General features: G+C 34.9%; 2 protein-coding genes and 1 long non-coding RNA gene across 3 annotated transcripts; all 3 read right to left on the bottom strand.

Annotated features, from left to right (window-relative positions):
- Positions 1-5,585: 5,585 nt before the first annotated feature.
- LOC102710924 lies at positions 5,586-6,183 on the bottom strand. Its single transcript, XM_006644786.1, has 2 exons — positions 5,874-6,183; positions 5,586-5,608 (listed from the first exon to the last, which is right to left on the bottom strand). Exons 1-2 carry the CDS (start codon positions 6,181-6,183, stop codon positions 5,586-5,588), a joined length of 333 nt encoding a protein of 110 aa, XP_006644849.1.
- Positions 6,184-7,547: 1,364 nt separating this feature from the next.
- On the bottom strand, positions 7,548-9,603 carry LOC107305167. Its single transcript, XM_040520276.1, has 2 exons — positions 9,234-9,603; positions 7,548-7,614 (listed from the first exon to the last, which is right to left on the bottom strand). Exons 1-2 carry the CDS (start codon positions 9,601-9,603, stop codon positions 7,586-7,588), a joined length of 399 nt encoding a protein of 132 aa, XP_040376210.1. The 3' UTR covers positions 7,548-7,585.
- A 1,855-nt stretch (positions 9,604-11,458) lies between these two features.
- LOC107304933 lies at positions 11,459-13,662 on the bottom strand. Its single transcript, XR_001550985.2, has 4 exons — positions 13,495-13,662; positions 13,277-13,423; positions 13,074-13,150; positions 11,459-11,907 (listed from the first exon to the last, which is right to left on the bottom strand). It is a non-coding gene; the product is annotated as an uncharacterized LOC107304933 (long non-coding RNA).
- Positions 13,663-14,645: the final 983 nt, after the last annotated feature.

Below are 14,645 nucleotides of genomic sequence, written 5' to 3'. Positions count from 1 at the left end.
AATGGCCTTGCTAGGTGGGGAACGGTTATTAGCACATAGATGTATATACACCCGTGTGCTTGTATGTCATCTAAATAGTCATCAAAAAAATATGAAAAAATTTAACAAGATAGATTAATATGAGTTATATCACTCTACAAATATGTAAGTTTAAATTCAACTTCTACAAGTTGTAGCAAAAAACAAACAAAACTGAAACTAAGTATACACATATTCATAATTATTTTTGTTATTTTTGCTACAACTTGTAGAAGTTGAATTTAAACTTGCATGTTGGTAGAGTGATATAACTCATATTAAACTATCTTATCAAAAATTTTCATATTTTTTGGTGACTATTTAGATCACATGCAAGCAAGTGTGCTAAAAAACTGCTTCCTTGCTAGGTGTAGATCCTAGTGTGGTTGATTCGTGTTGTTTTATATTGTAAGACTTTCTAGTTTTATTCAAATTTATTTATCAATGAATATATAATTTATATATGTGTCTAAATTCATTAGCATTCATATGAATCCAGACAATACTAAAAAGTCTTACATTGTAAAACGGAGTGAGGTATTTAGTATTGTGTTGTGCATGCGTGGGTGAACAAGTGAAGGATACCATCCTTATCTTTTTGTTTATATTTATAATTATAAACTAAAATTTAAATTTTTAAATATATATTTAAGTTGATTTTAGGGTTTTTTTATTATAATTTATTTTCAGTAGATTATTAAAAATACACATATAATTTTTTTATTAAAAACATATTTTTTATTTACGAAGATATCGTTTGAGGGCCACTTTGCAATGCAATCTACCGCAACGGTTAAAATGGGTTTAGGAAGGGTTGAATCGTGCAGATTCCGGCCTAATACAGGTCCGGCCCGATACAGGTCTCTCAATCTGGTAGGGTATCTCAAATGCGAAAAATATGGGCCAGGATGTTAAGACGGAAATTATACGTTTGCACGAATACCTACTTCCCTCTTTAAAAAATCGATACACAGTTGCAGGTCAGATCAAGCGTATCATACCGGTATGTTTTCTCTTATGCATAAATGTTGGTAGTATGAATCATCCAAAATATAATCTAAAGATTTTTGATTTGTTTTGTGTGAACATAAAACAAATCATATAAGAATGATAATTTTACCATATGTGATAATATACCGAAGGCAACGCTTCGGTGCATTTTACTGTTAGTATTATACTCTTAGTATAACTAATCTCGTCCATTGATTTAAAAGGATATTTTCATACTTTGATTAATATTTGATTTGTATTTATTAATTATTTTATCACTTCAAATATTATCCTAGTCTAGGTCTGCATCGTTCATTCTCTTCCTCGAATCTGCATCCCGCCGGAGACAGGGGCACGCGCCGTAGGCTCGGACTTGGCGGGGGGACGCCGCCGCCGCGGTGCCAGGAGGGGTAAATGTCGGAGGCAAAGATGGGATCCATAGCAGGTATAGGCGGCGGAGTGTAAGTGGTTGCGACGGTCGCATTATGCACGGATCGAAAAAGCCCAGCAACTAGGCCCACTTACTATCCCAGTAAAAAGGATGATATTACCCCTCAGAATCCTACTATAAATAAAATTGTTGGTAGTATAATTTAATCAGTCGTCCGATAAAAATAGATCAGCGGTCTGAATTAAATTATACTACAAGTAAAATGCACCGGAATCGGCCCCCATACCGAAAGGCACCATATTTCTAGTATATGCATTCGGTAGCTATAGCTACTATGTATTTAAATGTACCAAAATTTAGCAATATTTTATTAAAGTATTGCAAAATTCTCACATAATAATACTTATGTGCCCTTTTTTAATTCATACATACCTTTTTGTTTACTTGGAGATTGGACCCCATTTACTGTTATCTTGTTCAAGCAAATCCATTCCTACTTAAAACTTTGGAAACAAGATGGAATATCCTATATCCTATTAAATTTTATAGAAAAATGATTCATTTCTACTTATTTCTTTTCCTTCATGTAGGAGAATTAAATGAGAAAGTATACCCCGGCAATGCAGATAGAAAAGGAGAGAAGATAAGAGACGAGAAGACTTTATTAATTGTTGATATGTGCTGTACTTATTAAACATCTTCGCTCATGTTGCCACCATTGCCACTAGTGACTCAAAACAGGCTATCGTCAATGGTCAACCTCACAAAGTACACATATCGCAAAAAGACAAAGCCAACGCCTTCTTTCTCGATTAGATCAAATTATTGTTATAGAGAAGGAAATGTGTATCCTGCAAACATAATTCACATAACATGAGGAAAAATATTAATATAACAATTAATTTAAAAAACACATAGGTGGGCAAAGTGCTTTCATGGAGATTTGTATAACCTCCGCCCCAAACTCCCAAATATAACTATATTTGTGGATTTTTATATCCAATATTTGACTGTTGGTCTTGTTTTAAAAAATATGAAAGGTTAGTCAAATATAAAGTATGATTCATGTTTTATCATCTAATAATAATAAAAATAATAATCATAATTTTTTAAATAAAACGAATGAGCAAACGTTACTGAGGAACGGAGAGAGTAACTTACTTCCACAGCCGGATCCAGGCTGGAAGGACCTCTTGCAGTAGTCATAAACATACTTGACCTTCTCCATGCACACTGACTTCTCAATCTCCTTGGTAACCTTGGAGCACATGCATGGACCGTTTATCTTTCGAACTGCATTACAACATGCCTCCGAGGGTATTATTTTTGGATTTGCAGGGCATGTCACGTATGGCACACACACAAGCAAGTCCTTCAGATCATCGTCACAGCCATCATCTGCCTTTGTATCGGCGATCACAGCCGATACAAAAGCCATAACCAAGAACAAACCAAGGAGTTTCCCCATGGCTCTAGCTACTTTCATGAACTAAAGTAGGATTTTCAATTGGTATGAACAAAGCAAGTGTTGTTCTTTTTTTGTTTGTGTATCTTCAGTAAGGATAGTTGGATTTATATAGAGCCATGCACCAAGAGAAAAGAGTGCGTTTTGCTTGGAACTGTATCCGTTCGATGCAAAACCGATGGTAAGGAGAGGGCCTATGCATGCATGTAGACAAGTGGCACTATTTCTGATTTTTTTTTGGACAAATGCTATCATTTTATACCTGTGAAGATATACAGATGGCGTCATTTTTGTTGTTACGTACATAAATATGATATTTATTGCTACGTAACAAAAGTCTGTTATTTGAAATATTTGCATTTTTGAATCTTATAGTTAATTGCCTCATTTATTGAGGACATAAATGTGTAGATCGATCCGTGTATTAATATTGAAATGTTTAGATGTTATGTATCTTGTACGCTTATTTATTGACGGTGTGCATTGATTTATCTAATAAGTATAAAAACAATTAACAAAATAGTATTTTAATGCCGAGAGTTTTATGTCTTATTATTAGGGGCGATTGTGCTTTTGATCTTATTTTAAAGGCTAACAACCAATTTAATTTTTTTATTTTGCTCGTTTGATCCTATTTTCTAAACCCTATTTCATTAAACCAAGTGGACGATGTTGAATTCGAGGCAAAAATATTGCTTATGCCTGCAGTTATTTGACCCTACTATCAAAACTTTTGTTTATTTGGCCCAATTTTATGCAGTTAATGTATGTAAAATGTTTAATGAAAATTTTGATAGATTTAAGATACATTTGTTATACATATGTTCATTGTTATACATATATTAGGATTTCTTGAAGCTTGAAACTGGTTGCCTTGGCTTTGTGTGCACCCTGGTAGAGGACACGTGGTCAGGGTGGATCAAGGGAAAGAAAATTACACAGGACTAGAGTCCTTTACTCATCGGGACTCTGCTTTGTGCATATCAGAGCAAAATATCTTCTTCCCTTCTTCGATGATCCCTCTTGTTCATGTTAAGTATTCCCTGTCCATCCAGATTCCGGACACCACGCCAAGCGGCAACAACAAAATCTCTCTTCTTCTATGCGCACGAAACCTGTGGTGTCCTGTGTTGGGGCACTCTAATCACACTGACCTTTGCTAAGCCGAATTAGTCATCAGTCTATTTCAGCCATCTCATAGAAGAGAGTACTGCAGAGGATTTCATTTAATAAGACCAAGCTAGGACGCCGCCACTAACGTTCAGGTTCAATGGGGCTAGCAGCGACATTGTGGTGGGGCTATGCATGCGCAACAATTTGGCATGGCGGCGGTGGCACGATGATCATGCAAGCGTGGCTGGAAAGGATGGGCAAGGGCCACAACAGTTATCCTCATCTTTTGGCTTATACTGTTAAACATAAACAAAACAATTTATTAATAATAAAAATAATTTATAAGTAAAACTTTTATATACATGTTCATTAAAGAGTAAAAATAAAATATGATGAAAAAAAATCTTAAAATTATCCCTAAATTTAATTTTTAGCTTATAAGTATAAGCGTAAGTAAGATTTGTCTTGACAAGTGTCATGCCAGGAAGCAAAGTCTTTCAGTGAGATAAGCCGTAGCAAATTTCTTTAGGATCAATGCATGTGGTGCATGAGGCCCAAAGGCCCATGCCAGTGTAGAGAGTGGTCTGGACCTTGTTCATCGGATCAGATTAAATGTTTAAAAATTTTAATCATCAATCAAATCCGGTCACATCCGTTAGATGATAATCTGAAAGTATGCACGCAAGTCAAAAAGCCCATACACAACCTCCTCCCTAGCCTTCCATGCACTGCTCGCGTGTTTGACAGATGAACGAAAAATTAAAAGTTTGATCAATAGCAAAAGTGTTGTTCATCTTGTTGCTTCCTGACACTTCGGCACTTCACAATGAAATTTACAAGACCTATCATGGATCTAGGATGTGCTGACATCCTGACCCAGTAAAGGTCTCCCAAACTTGTTTTAATTACAATAATATAATTGCACATAAGCAATCCATCAAGCATAGCATGCAGGTCTCTAGTAGAGACTCTCTACTCTCCTACGTACACGAATGTTGGCACTATGAATCATTTTTTATTTTTATGAGGGAGTATGAACCATCTAAAATAAAAGGTGAAGAAAAAATGGTTTGTTTCGTCTTTACAAATATCCAGTCATGTTTAACTTTAACGATAAATATATCATTACAGTATGGATTTGTTTTGTGTTAAAACATCTATTATAACAGAATAGGTATACGTGCCTTTTCTAGTCAGATGGATTCTTTTAGTTTCTTAGCCACCAGGCCCTGTTCAATCTCATCTCGTTGAAACGTAGAAAGAAATTTTGTACAATGCATGAGGCACAATCGTACCTTTGGAAAAAAAAGAGGATAAACCTTGTTTATTTAAATGATTCATTTCCATCTCCTTCTTTTCCTTCCTGTGGGAAGGATCCAATGAGAAAATATACTAACAGCATACGGAGTATATAAAATAAGAAAATATAGGAAATAAAAACAAGAAGATGACTTTATTTATTTATCTCTAAGAGCTCTACATTATTAAATATCCCGGCTACATCAGCCACAATTCCCACAAGTGACTCAAAGCAGATTATTGCCAATGAACAGCCTCACATATTACTCATGCCCCAAAAGACAGTTTCCCGATGAGATCCGACTATTGTCACACTGAAGGAACTGTGTAGCCTGCACATATAAAAGAAGAAAATAAATAAATAAATATCATGTACAATTCATAACACAAAATGCTTCCCTAGAGGTTGAAGATAGATGAAATATTATTTGATTTTTAATAGATATTTAATAGTATAAATAATAAAATTAACTACTATAAAATTTAAAATCTACTCAGAAGATGAACTTTCATATATAATTTTTTATAAAAAAAAGGCAAAAACCTCAAAATAATCTAGGCTAAAAAACATAGCGATTTATATATGTAGGAACTTACTTCCACACTTGGAGCCAGGCTGAAGTGGCCTCTTGCAGTAGCCAGCGACATAAACGACCTTCTCCATGCACACCACCATCTCAGTCTCCTTGGTGATCTTGGAGCACAGACATGGGACGTCTGCCTTCTGGATCACACCACAGCATGCATCTGAGGGCGGTATCTTTGGGTTTGCAGGGTACAAAACGTATTGCTGACACTCCGCGGCTAATTCCTTAAAACCGCCGTTGCAGTCATCTGACTTTGCTGTGGCCACCATAGCCAATAATACCAAGGCCATGATCAAGAACAAACCAGAGAGCTTTCCCATGGCTACAGCTATTGGATAAACTGGGCTACACCTTCTTCCCTCTTGGTATCGACAGGATGGTGATAACGTTTTGGTGTGTGTATCTTTCTGTTGGGATAGTTGGGTTTATATAGAGCCATCAAGGGGAAGAGTATACATGCATTTTGCTCAAAAATGGTAGCCGCCATTAGATACAAAATCAGCGGTGAGTAGAGAGCCTACGCATGCATATGGGCAAGTGTCAATTCTTGCTCTAGTTTGTGTATACAAGTGGCAACATTTCGATCTACTGCTATAAGTCAAAATAATTGAACCATTTTGTGTTTAATGCATACACCAGGAACGCATTAATAGAGAAAGATTTAGACATGTTTGGTTTATATTTAATTGACACATTTATTGAAGATATAGGAATCTATGTATATATGAATTTGAGCATTTATTGAGAAAGATTTAGATATTGGTGTATTTAATTTCACACATTTATTGAAGATATATATATATATATATATATATATATATATATATATATATATATATATATGTATATATGAATCTCCACATTAACTGAGAAAGATTTAGATATTAGTGTATTTAATATTTAATTTGTTCATTTATATATATCAGGTATGTAACTAGATGCATCTATTAATTTTAAAAACAATTAAATAGTTTCTTAGTGGTAAGAGAATTGGTTATTAGAAATTAATGGTAACAAAATTTACAGGAGAAAACTATGTTCATATGAAAACTAATTTTTGACGGCTTACCACAAATCATGCATAGAAACCTCTGTCTACTAATATTTTAGCTTTCATATTACTGCATTATTTCAGACAGATCAAAGTGACAAGGGGAAAGTCAACGGACGGGTTTTACTGATGTCATTTTAGTCCTAAATAGTCACAACCCCTCTAGGATTCTACGTGGTGCTAACGTGAAATGCCACGTAGACGTTGATGTGGCATTATTGCTCATCAAACAATGAGATCCATCTAAGAAATGAAATGGAAAGTTATTAAGTGTGTTCTATTTGTCAATGAGCGATGATGCCACATCAACATTAGTGTGGCTTGCGACGTGTGCGTCCTATAGGGTCCTAGAGGGGTTGTAGCAATTTGGTATTACAATGATATACTTTGACAAATTCTAAGACTTAGATGTACATTTTAAGAGTTTAGAGACTTAATGACACACCACTGCAAGTTTAAATACCCCACTTATACTTTACTCTATTCTATTGTAAATAAATGTACATGTGGATATCATATGTGTGATAATATTATTTAGGAGAGAGCCAGCTGTATCTCCCTTTATAATGTACTAGACAAAGTTTTAAGAACATTATATGACTGAAGCCAGAAAATGGCATATATGATCATTTATCCGTGATAATGCAACTGGCAGGACAGGACACACAAGATTAAGCGAGGGAACCAGGAACATGATAGCCTGCAAAGAAAAATACGTTCAAAATAAGCGTCAGTCATGGTCATGGGAAGTTGGGAACAACAATATATGCTTACTCAATATCTTTGAATTGAATTAGCATGACAAGAGACCATATATATTTAAACTAGGAAAAATATTTTTTCCTCTAGGGGATGCATGTTCCCACATGTTTGTATATGTCTACTAAAAAGTTGTAAGAAGATTTATTTGTTAAGATAGATTAATATAAGATATATTTCTCCATAAACATGTTGTTTGAAATATTCAATCTATGAAATAAATATGACGTTGAATAATGCACTCAGTACTCACATTTATATTCATTTATTTCTAAGAGTTGTAGCTAGATCAAATTTAACCTTTTATGACTTAATTTTTAGCAGTCTTGTCATTTCGCTTATGCTTATACTTATTAGCTAAAATTTAAGCTTTCAACCTTAAATTTATTTTTTTTGAGATTTTTCCATCATATTTTATTTTTATATCGCTAAGGACATGCATATAAAATTTTTATTCATAAATTATTTTTTATTTAAATATGTTTTCTTTTTCTTTTTCCCTGAAAAAACTAAACCACGACCCTCTAGGTCAGATTGAAAAAAAGCCTCCTTTGAACCATCATAATTGCCTAGCTTTTGGTAGGGATTGTTTTTCCAGACACCATTACATGTCCAGACTTAAGTTGATCTACAATGTCCGATCAAATATTCAAGTTTGATCAATGGTTTTGAAAACTAATTGATGCTTCCAGCTTCCTTGCCTAGCTGCCACAATTTACAAGACCACACCGTAGATGCTAATGCCCCAGGCGATTATCAGTGGCCGAGCCAGGGCCGGGTGACCCTGAACGTACCGGTGCCCGAGCTCCATCAACTAATGCAGCATATTAGTGCCTAATTAATTATCATGCTTATTCCCAGACATATATAGACATAGTGGGTATTACTTAATTAATTTTGTAGACAATGTATGACTTAGTTAATTGTCGTGTTTAACACAATAGCAAGATGAATTAATTGTTGAGGATTGTGAAGTTTACATGTGTCATTTTCCACGGATTTATATGTGCTAGATATTCGTTAGATAATTAGGCTTGCTCAAACTCAAAAATATTTCTAGATCCACCAATATGATGTTGCATTCATTAGTTATGTAGGAGTACTTCCCTTAGTTTTAATGTAAGTACGCCCACCTTGGCCAACAATTTTATCCAAGAAATATATTTAAAAACTTAGAAGAAAAGAAATCAGAGTAAATAACGATATGCACAATTATTACACATATTAGGTAGTTATGTTAGCATATCTTAAAAAAATTGCCGTTTATTATTATTATTATTGAGATGTAGGGAGCATGATAGAAGTTGGTCCTCAATCGGTGCAACCACCCCCACAGCAGAGCCACCACTAAACAGAAATAAGTGAAGCAAGTGCATATATCTGACACATAAATAAAAAACAAACAAAAACGTAGTTATTGGTATATATAGTTAAAATACATAAGGTCATTGTTAAGTTTGTTTAGGCTCAGAAAAATTCTTAGATCCATCACGGGCGATTATTACGTACTGATGATTGTGTTAGTGTATTAGATTTTTTTTTTCCTTTTGAACGACTTACTTCCACAGTTCGAGCCGGGCTGGAAGGGCTTCTTGCAGAAGTTGACGACGAACACAACCTTGTCCATGCAGATCAGCTGCTCGACCTCCGGGGTGACCTTGCTGCACACGCACGGCATGTTCGCCCTCTGGACCGCACCGCAGCATGCCGGCGACGGGTCGATCTTCGGGTCGGCCGGGAACATCACGTAGTCCTGGCAGTTGGACATCAGGTCCTGCACGTCGCCGGTGCAGTCGCCGCCGCTCGTCGTCGCTGGAGCGTCCACCGCCGCCGCCGCCGACGACGACGACGATGTTTCTGGCCTCGCTGCCGCCGCGGCCATGGCAAAGAAGCCGAGCAGAACCAAGCACACGGTGGACAGCCTTGCCATGGTTAATCACGATGCGTTCTGGTGTTGCAATGTGCCGACTGTGTGATTGTTGCTGCGTGGTCTAGCTTAATGTGCATGGGTATATGTATAGGCATCACGGTTTGCAAAATGACAAGTACCGTGGAGATCATGGCTTTACTACTTAATTTACCAGGCTCCTCGCAGCTAATCATTCTTAAACCTTGGTTTTACCAAGGCCAGCCATCGGATACGATACGGCAAAAGCACAAAAAGGAGCCAAAGCCAATGTGATGTGTGGCAACTAAATCCTACTATGGATTAACCTTATGCTTCCAATATAAGTTGTATAACAGTGATCGAGCTGTTAAGCGTGGTGACAGATGGTGTGGATCGATTTTACCGAGGAAATGGAGAATATACACCAGAAATATCCGTACGTAGCCTCTCCAATTACTAACCGTAGTTTCCATATCCTAAGTATATTAAGATAATAAAAATCTATAGTGTAAAATTTTAGAAACTTAAGATATATATAATTATATATTGATATACCAAATTTTACACTAAAAATATGATACATCGAGATATTTTAAAATTTTTTTAAAGAATGGCAAAAAAAAGGTATTTAACTAGCTCGGTAAGGTATGTCGAGTGTCATACCTTGCCTAGACAGTCCTCCGCCGTAACTACGGGCTTTTCTTTAATCACTGCTTAATTAATAGTGGCTGATAATCTTTTTTTTCGATGTGTAGTGATTGTTAGTTTAGTAATACCAAGGTTCCTAAATGTTAAAACATGACAAAAAACAAATAGAAGGGTGCAGAAAGAACTAAGTTACGTAGCATGTATTACACTATATATCATAATTGGGTAAATAAAAGATACGAAGAACAAAATATTAGATATTTTATATTAGGTAACTTATTATCCGAAGTAAAATATACATTGATATTTATTAGTAATTAATTATATAAAAAAAGGTATTTGACTGGCTCGGCAAGGTATGTCGAGTGGTATACCTTGCCTAGATGGTCCTCCACCGCTGTGCCTCCGATAACTACAGAGTTATTGGTGTCCTCAACCAAGAGCCAATGTCGTGGAAAATGGAATGCTATTGCCGGATGGAGAGTGTGCCACCAAATGATTATTCGAAATACAGATGATTAATCAGAATTGTATATAATTTTAACATCTATTTTAATAGAGTAATTTTACCATCATTGGTAAGGTACCAGGAGGTAGGTACCAAGAGGTATCAAATTTTACGTTAAAAGCTTGATATCTCTCGGTACTACTCAAGAACTATAAAATTACTCATATTAATATATTTACACATATGATAATAATATTTGTTTTGAAGAAATGTAAATGCCTAACATTACATGAAATTTACATATTTATATTATCATCAAATTTAGCAACGATGAACGGGTCACATAAGTATTTAAATTTTGGCTTATAACCATAAACATAGAAGAAAAGATAAATGTGTTTGTGTTTCCAGTCCCGTTACGTTCTTTGGCTTTGTTCCTTGTAAACTTTATTTCTCTTAATACTGCACAGCTCTTTTGCGTATTCTGAAAAAACACAGGCTACAAGGATTAACATGCAAAGGCTTGAGAGGAGTATAAATGTTACTATTGAAACTTTTTAAGAAAATATAAAGAAAGGACGGAGTATAAATGTATAGTACCCGTGTGCACCACCGGTACCAGCTCTACATCTATCTATCTATCTATCTATCTATCTATCTATCTATCTATCTATCTATCTATCTATCTATCTATCTATCTATTATAATATAAAGACAACCCGAACCACGTTCGCTCTGGGGGCTAGAAATTCCCACGTTAATCGGAGAAAAATAAGAAAATAAATAACCGTTGGATTGTGATAAATCTATATCGATGGTTGTGATTTAATAAGCTGAAAAATCTGGTATGTATGTGAGACCTCCAAAGAGACTCACACATGTACGTATCTGTTTGTTTTCAAGTTAGATACCGGATGGGACTACTATAAACAAATCGTAGTCTGGTCCGATTAGAAATTAAAAAAGCACTATAAAACAACAGCCTCGATTACTTTTTTCCCTCATCAACTTTCATTAGACGTAAACCAGGTCGTCAAATCTTCACGGCATACAGCAGGTTCGGCTATTGCGCTAATCAGTCAAACACTTTGATCACCAGGTCATCAAATCTTCACGGAGTAAAGCAGGTTCGGCTATTGCGCCAGGCAGCCAAACACTTTGATCGTAGCAGCCAAGCTACAGGTGATTTTCTAAGCCTTCTTTCAGTGTTAGATACCTGGTATGTTTGTCCATGTCTCCTTCTTATGTTCCTATTTACATATTAATCAAAAATTCATGAGCAATATAATAATCATGATTATCTTTTTTATTACATTAAAGGCAAAATAGTTATGGCATACAAGAAGTTAAGTGAGCTAACAACTAGAGACAGACATGGAACATCAAAGTTAAAGTCATGAGACTATGGGATTCAATAAATTTGGTAACAGATGAGCTACTGAGTCTTAATATGATATTGTTGGACAAACATGTTTTTTCCTTCTCTTATGTAAACAATCGATTTCGCATATTTTACAAAAAAAATACTAATTGCATCTCTGTTTTATCCATAGGGAGATGTTATTCATGCAACTATACGGAAAGAATTTGATAGATAACTACATATCAAAGAGAGTTCAATCTATATATTCAATAATTTTAAGGTTCAAGAGTACCAAAGATATCGTCCAGTAGACAATGACCTTAAAATTACTTTCCTATATAATACGAAGGTCAAAGAAGTGAAAGAATCAGTTGAAATTTTTCCGAAATATTACTTTGACTTTGCTACCATCGACACATTACAAGATCGAGCAAATAAAGATCAGCATCTATCAGGTAAAATATATTGTATATGTGTTTATTTTAAAAATATGGTATTACCAATACTTAATTTTGAATCTCTTAAATATTGCAGATGTTATTGGACTTCTTACACAAATGAAACCAATTGAAACAAGGATCACCAGGAAAAGCACTCCTAACCCACGACCTAAGACGTCGCCAGAAACATTGTGTACAAGGAGATCTTCTAACTATAAACTATAATTCTTTTATGATGTTAAAGTTTTGAGACAAATGGTGTATTTAGTAAGATTTATTTGATAAGAACTCCTCTTAATCATAAACAAAGCTTGCTTATTCATGCATAAAACAATGATCGTTTTGTTCAAAAACCATATTTGAAAATTGACTTACTATTCTCAAACATGTACCAAGTAATATAGACATATGTTTACTATGCTGTTTTCTACAAGCATAACAAGAACGTATGCTCGATAATTATGTATATACTATTAAGAAATCCAATTATTCGACAACAACCAGTAAAACTATTTTTACAATAAAAGTTAATTTATAAGCAAAAATCTCTATTAGCCGCATCTTGCACGGTCGAATGGTCATAAAGCAAAAAAAAAAAACCTTCAGTCCTTACCTAATGGACTGATTATTGGATCCGTGATGAGCCCTCCAGCATCGATCAGATGCTGCTGCACATCAGTAGTTGTAGACCTACATCCTCCGATGTAAAAAAAAGAACATCATTTTGGCAGAGCAAATAGATCAGACCACAAATCTGGATGGAAGATAAGAGACATAAATGGTAAGCAAGGACGGGAGCTGGCCACCATGGAGTACCGGTTCACCATCAAGAATGGTCACTTCGGTAACCAGATCGACAGCCTTCACTCGCAGCCCATGCCGCAGATCTGCAGCTAAAATCGATCGGTAGTTGCATAAACGAATCTGACCCTAGAAGCACCTCAAGATCTCTAGCACAAAAACCTGTAGAGGGATTACAACGGCTAAGGTGAATCTTAGGGGGGCGGCAACTCATGGATGGAGAAGGCACTGACCTGCTGAACTCAAGGAGATCTAGAGGGAAATCAATAGGCAAGAGGAGGTTGGAAGAAAATAATAGAAGTGAAGAAGGGAAGGTGACGCTCAACCACAAAATCCTTCTTTTATTGCCTCAAAGCATTCAATGGTTCAGCCTCTAATAAATGCATAGCTAAAAGGTGATATTACATAATGAAACTAAAACTTAACCAGTGATACCTCCGTCGCTATATATATATATATATATATATATATATATATATATATATATATATATATATATATATATATATATAACTTCTTATTTCTGCATCCAACATTCGAGCACTCCATCTTATTTATAAATTTTATGTAAAAAATTAAATAATTGTCACGCATAAAGTATTATTCATATTTATCATCTAATAACAATAAAAATATTATTTGCAAAATTTTTAAATAAAATGAAGAGTCTAACATATCCAAAAAGTAAAAAATATATGCAGATGAAGTATAAAAGAAATGTCTCTCTTAATTATTAATTTAGAATTATGTAATTTGGATAATAAATGTTTAAAACTGAATTTAAACGGTGTTTACTACGAAATGCATACACGGGGATACAAACGGATAACACACTTGCAAACGGAAATGGTAATTAATACATGTGAGGCTGTTTAAATATTGAAGAATGTTTTATTTAATCATCAAATTTCCATGTTTACAACGAATCTGTATTTGTTCAAAGTAAAACTAGAGATATAAACAGACGATGCACCTGCAGATGATTGTTTTATTTAATTATTAAATAACCATGTTTGTAAATTACGCATCTGTTCCAACTAAAATTAATATAATTTAATGTAGAAAATGATCATAATTACATTTATTATTATATATACATAAAGAAAATTACATTACAAGCTAGCCGCGCAATTGTGCGGGTTAAAGACAGCTCGAAAACGAAAACAAGACTCCACGTTCGCTCTGGGGCCTACAAATCACCATGTTAATCGGAGAAAAAAAATGTGAACCACGAGATCATGGTAGTGGGTGCATATTATAACGGTGTAGATTAATAGTAGACTACAAATTACCATGTTAATCAGAGAAAAAAAATATGCACGGTTAGATCATGGTGGGTTCAGATTATAATGGTGTAGATTAATCGGAGAAAAAGAAAAAATAT

This window comes from Oryza brachyantha, chromosome 1, assembly GCF_000231095.2.
Source record: "Oryza brachyantha chromosome 1, ObraRS2, whole genome shotgun sequence".
Classification (NCBI taxonomy): Eukaryota; Viridiplantae; Streptophyta; class Magnoliopsida; order Poales; family Poaceae; genus Oryza; species Oryza brachyantha.
The sequence above is the reverse complement of the archived record's forward strand: the minus strand, read 5'-3'. Positions and strand labels throughout refer to the sequence as shown.

Excerpts from the sequence above, each read along its gene's own strand:
- LOC102710924 (XM_006644786.1), bottom strand. The coding sequence starts at position 6,183 with ATGGGAAAGCTCTCTGGTTTGTTCTTGATCATGGCCTTGGTATTATTG. Across the intron at positions 5,609-5,873 it reads GCCTGGCTCCAAGTGTGGAA|GCTACACAGTTCCTTCAGTG; the intron begins GTAAGTTCCTAC and ends TTATATGTGCAG.
- LOC107305167 (XM_040520276.1), bottom strand. The coding sequence starts at position 9,603 with ATGGCAAGGCTGTCCACCGTGTGCTTGGTTCTGCTCGGCTTCTTTGCC. Across the intron at positions 7,615-9,233 it reads GCCCGGCTCGAACTGTGGAA|GCTATCATGTTCCTGGTTCC; the intron begins GTAAGTCGTTCA and ends TTTTCTTTGCAG.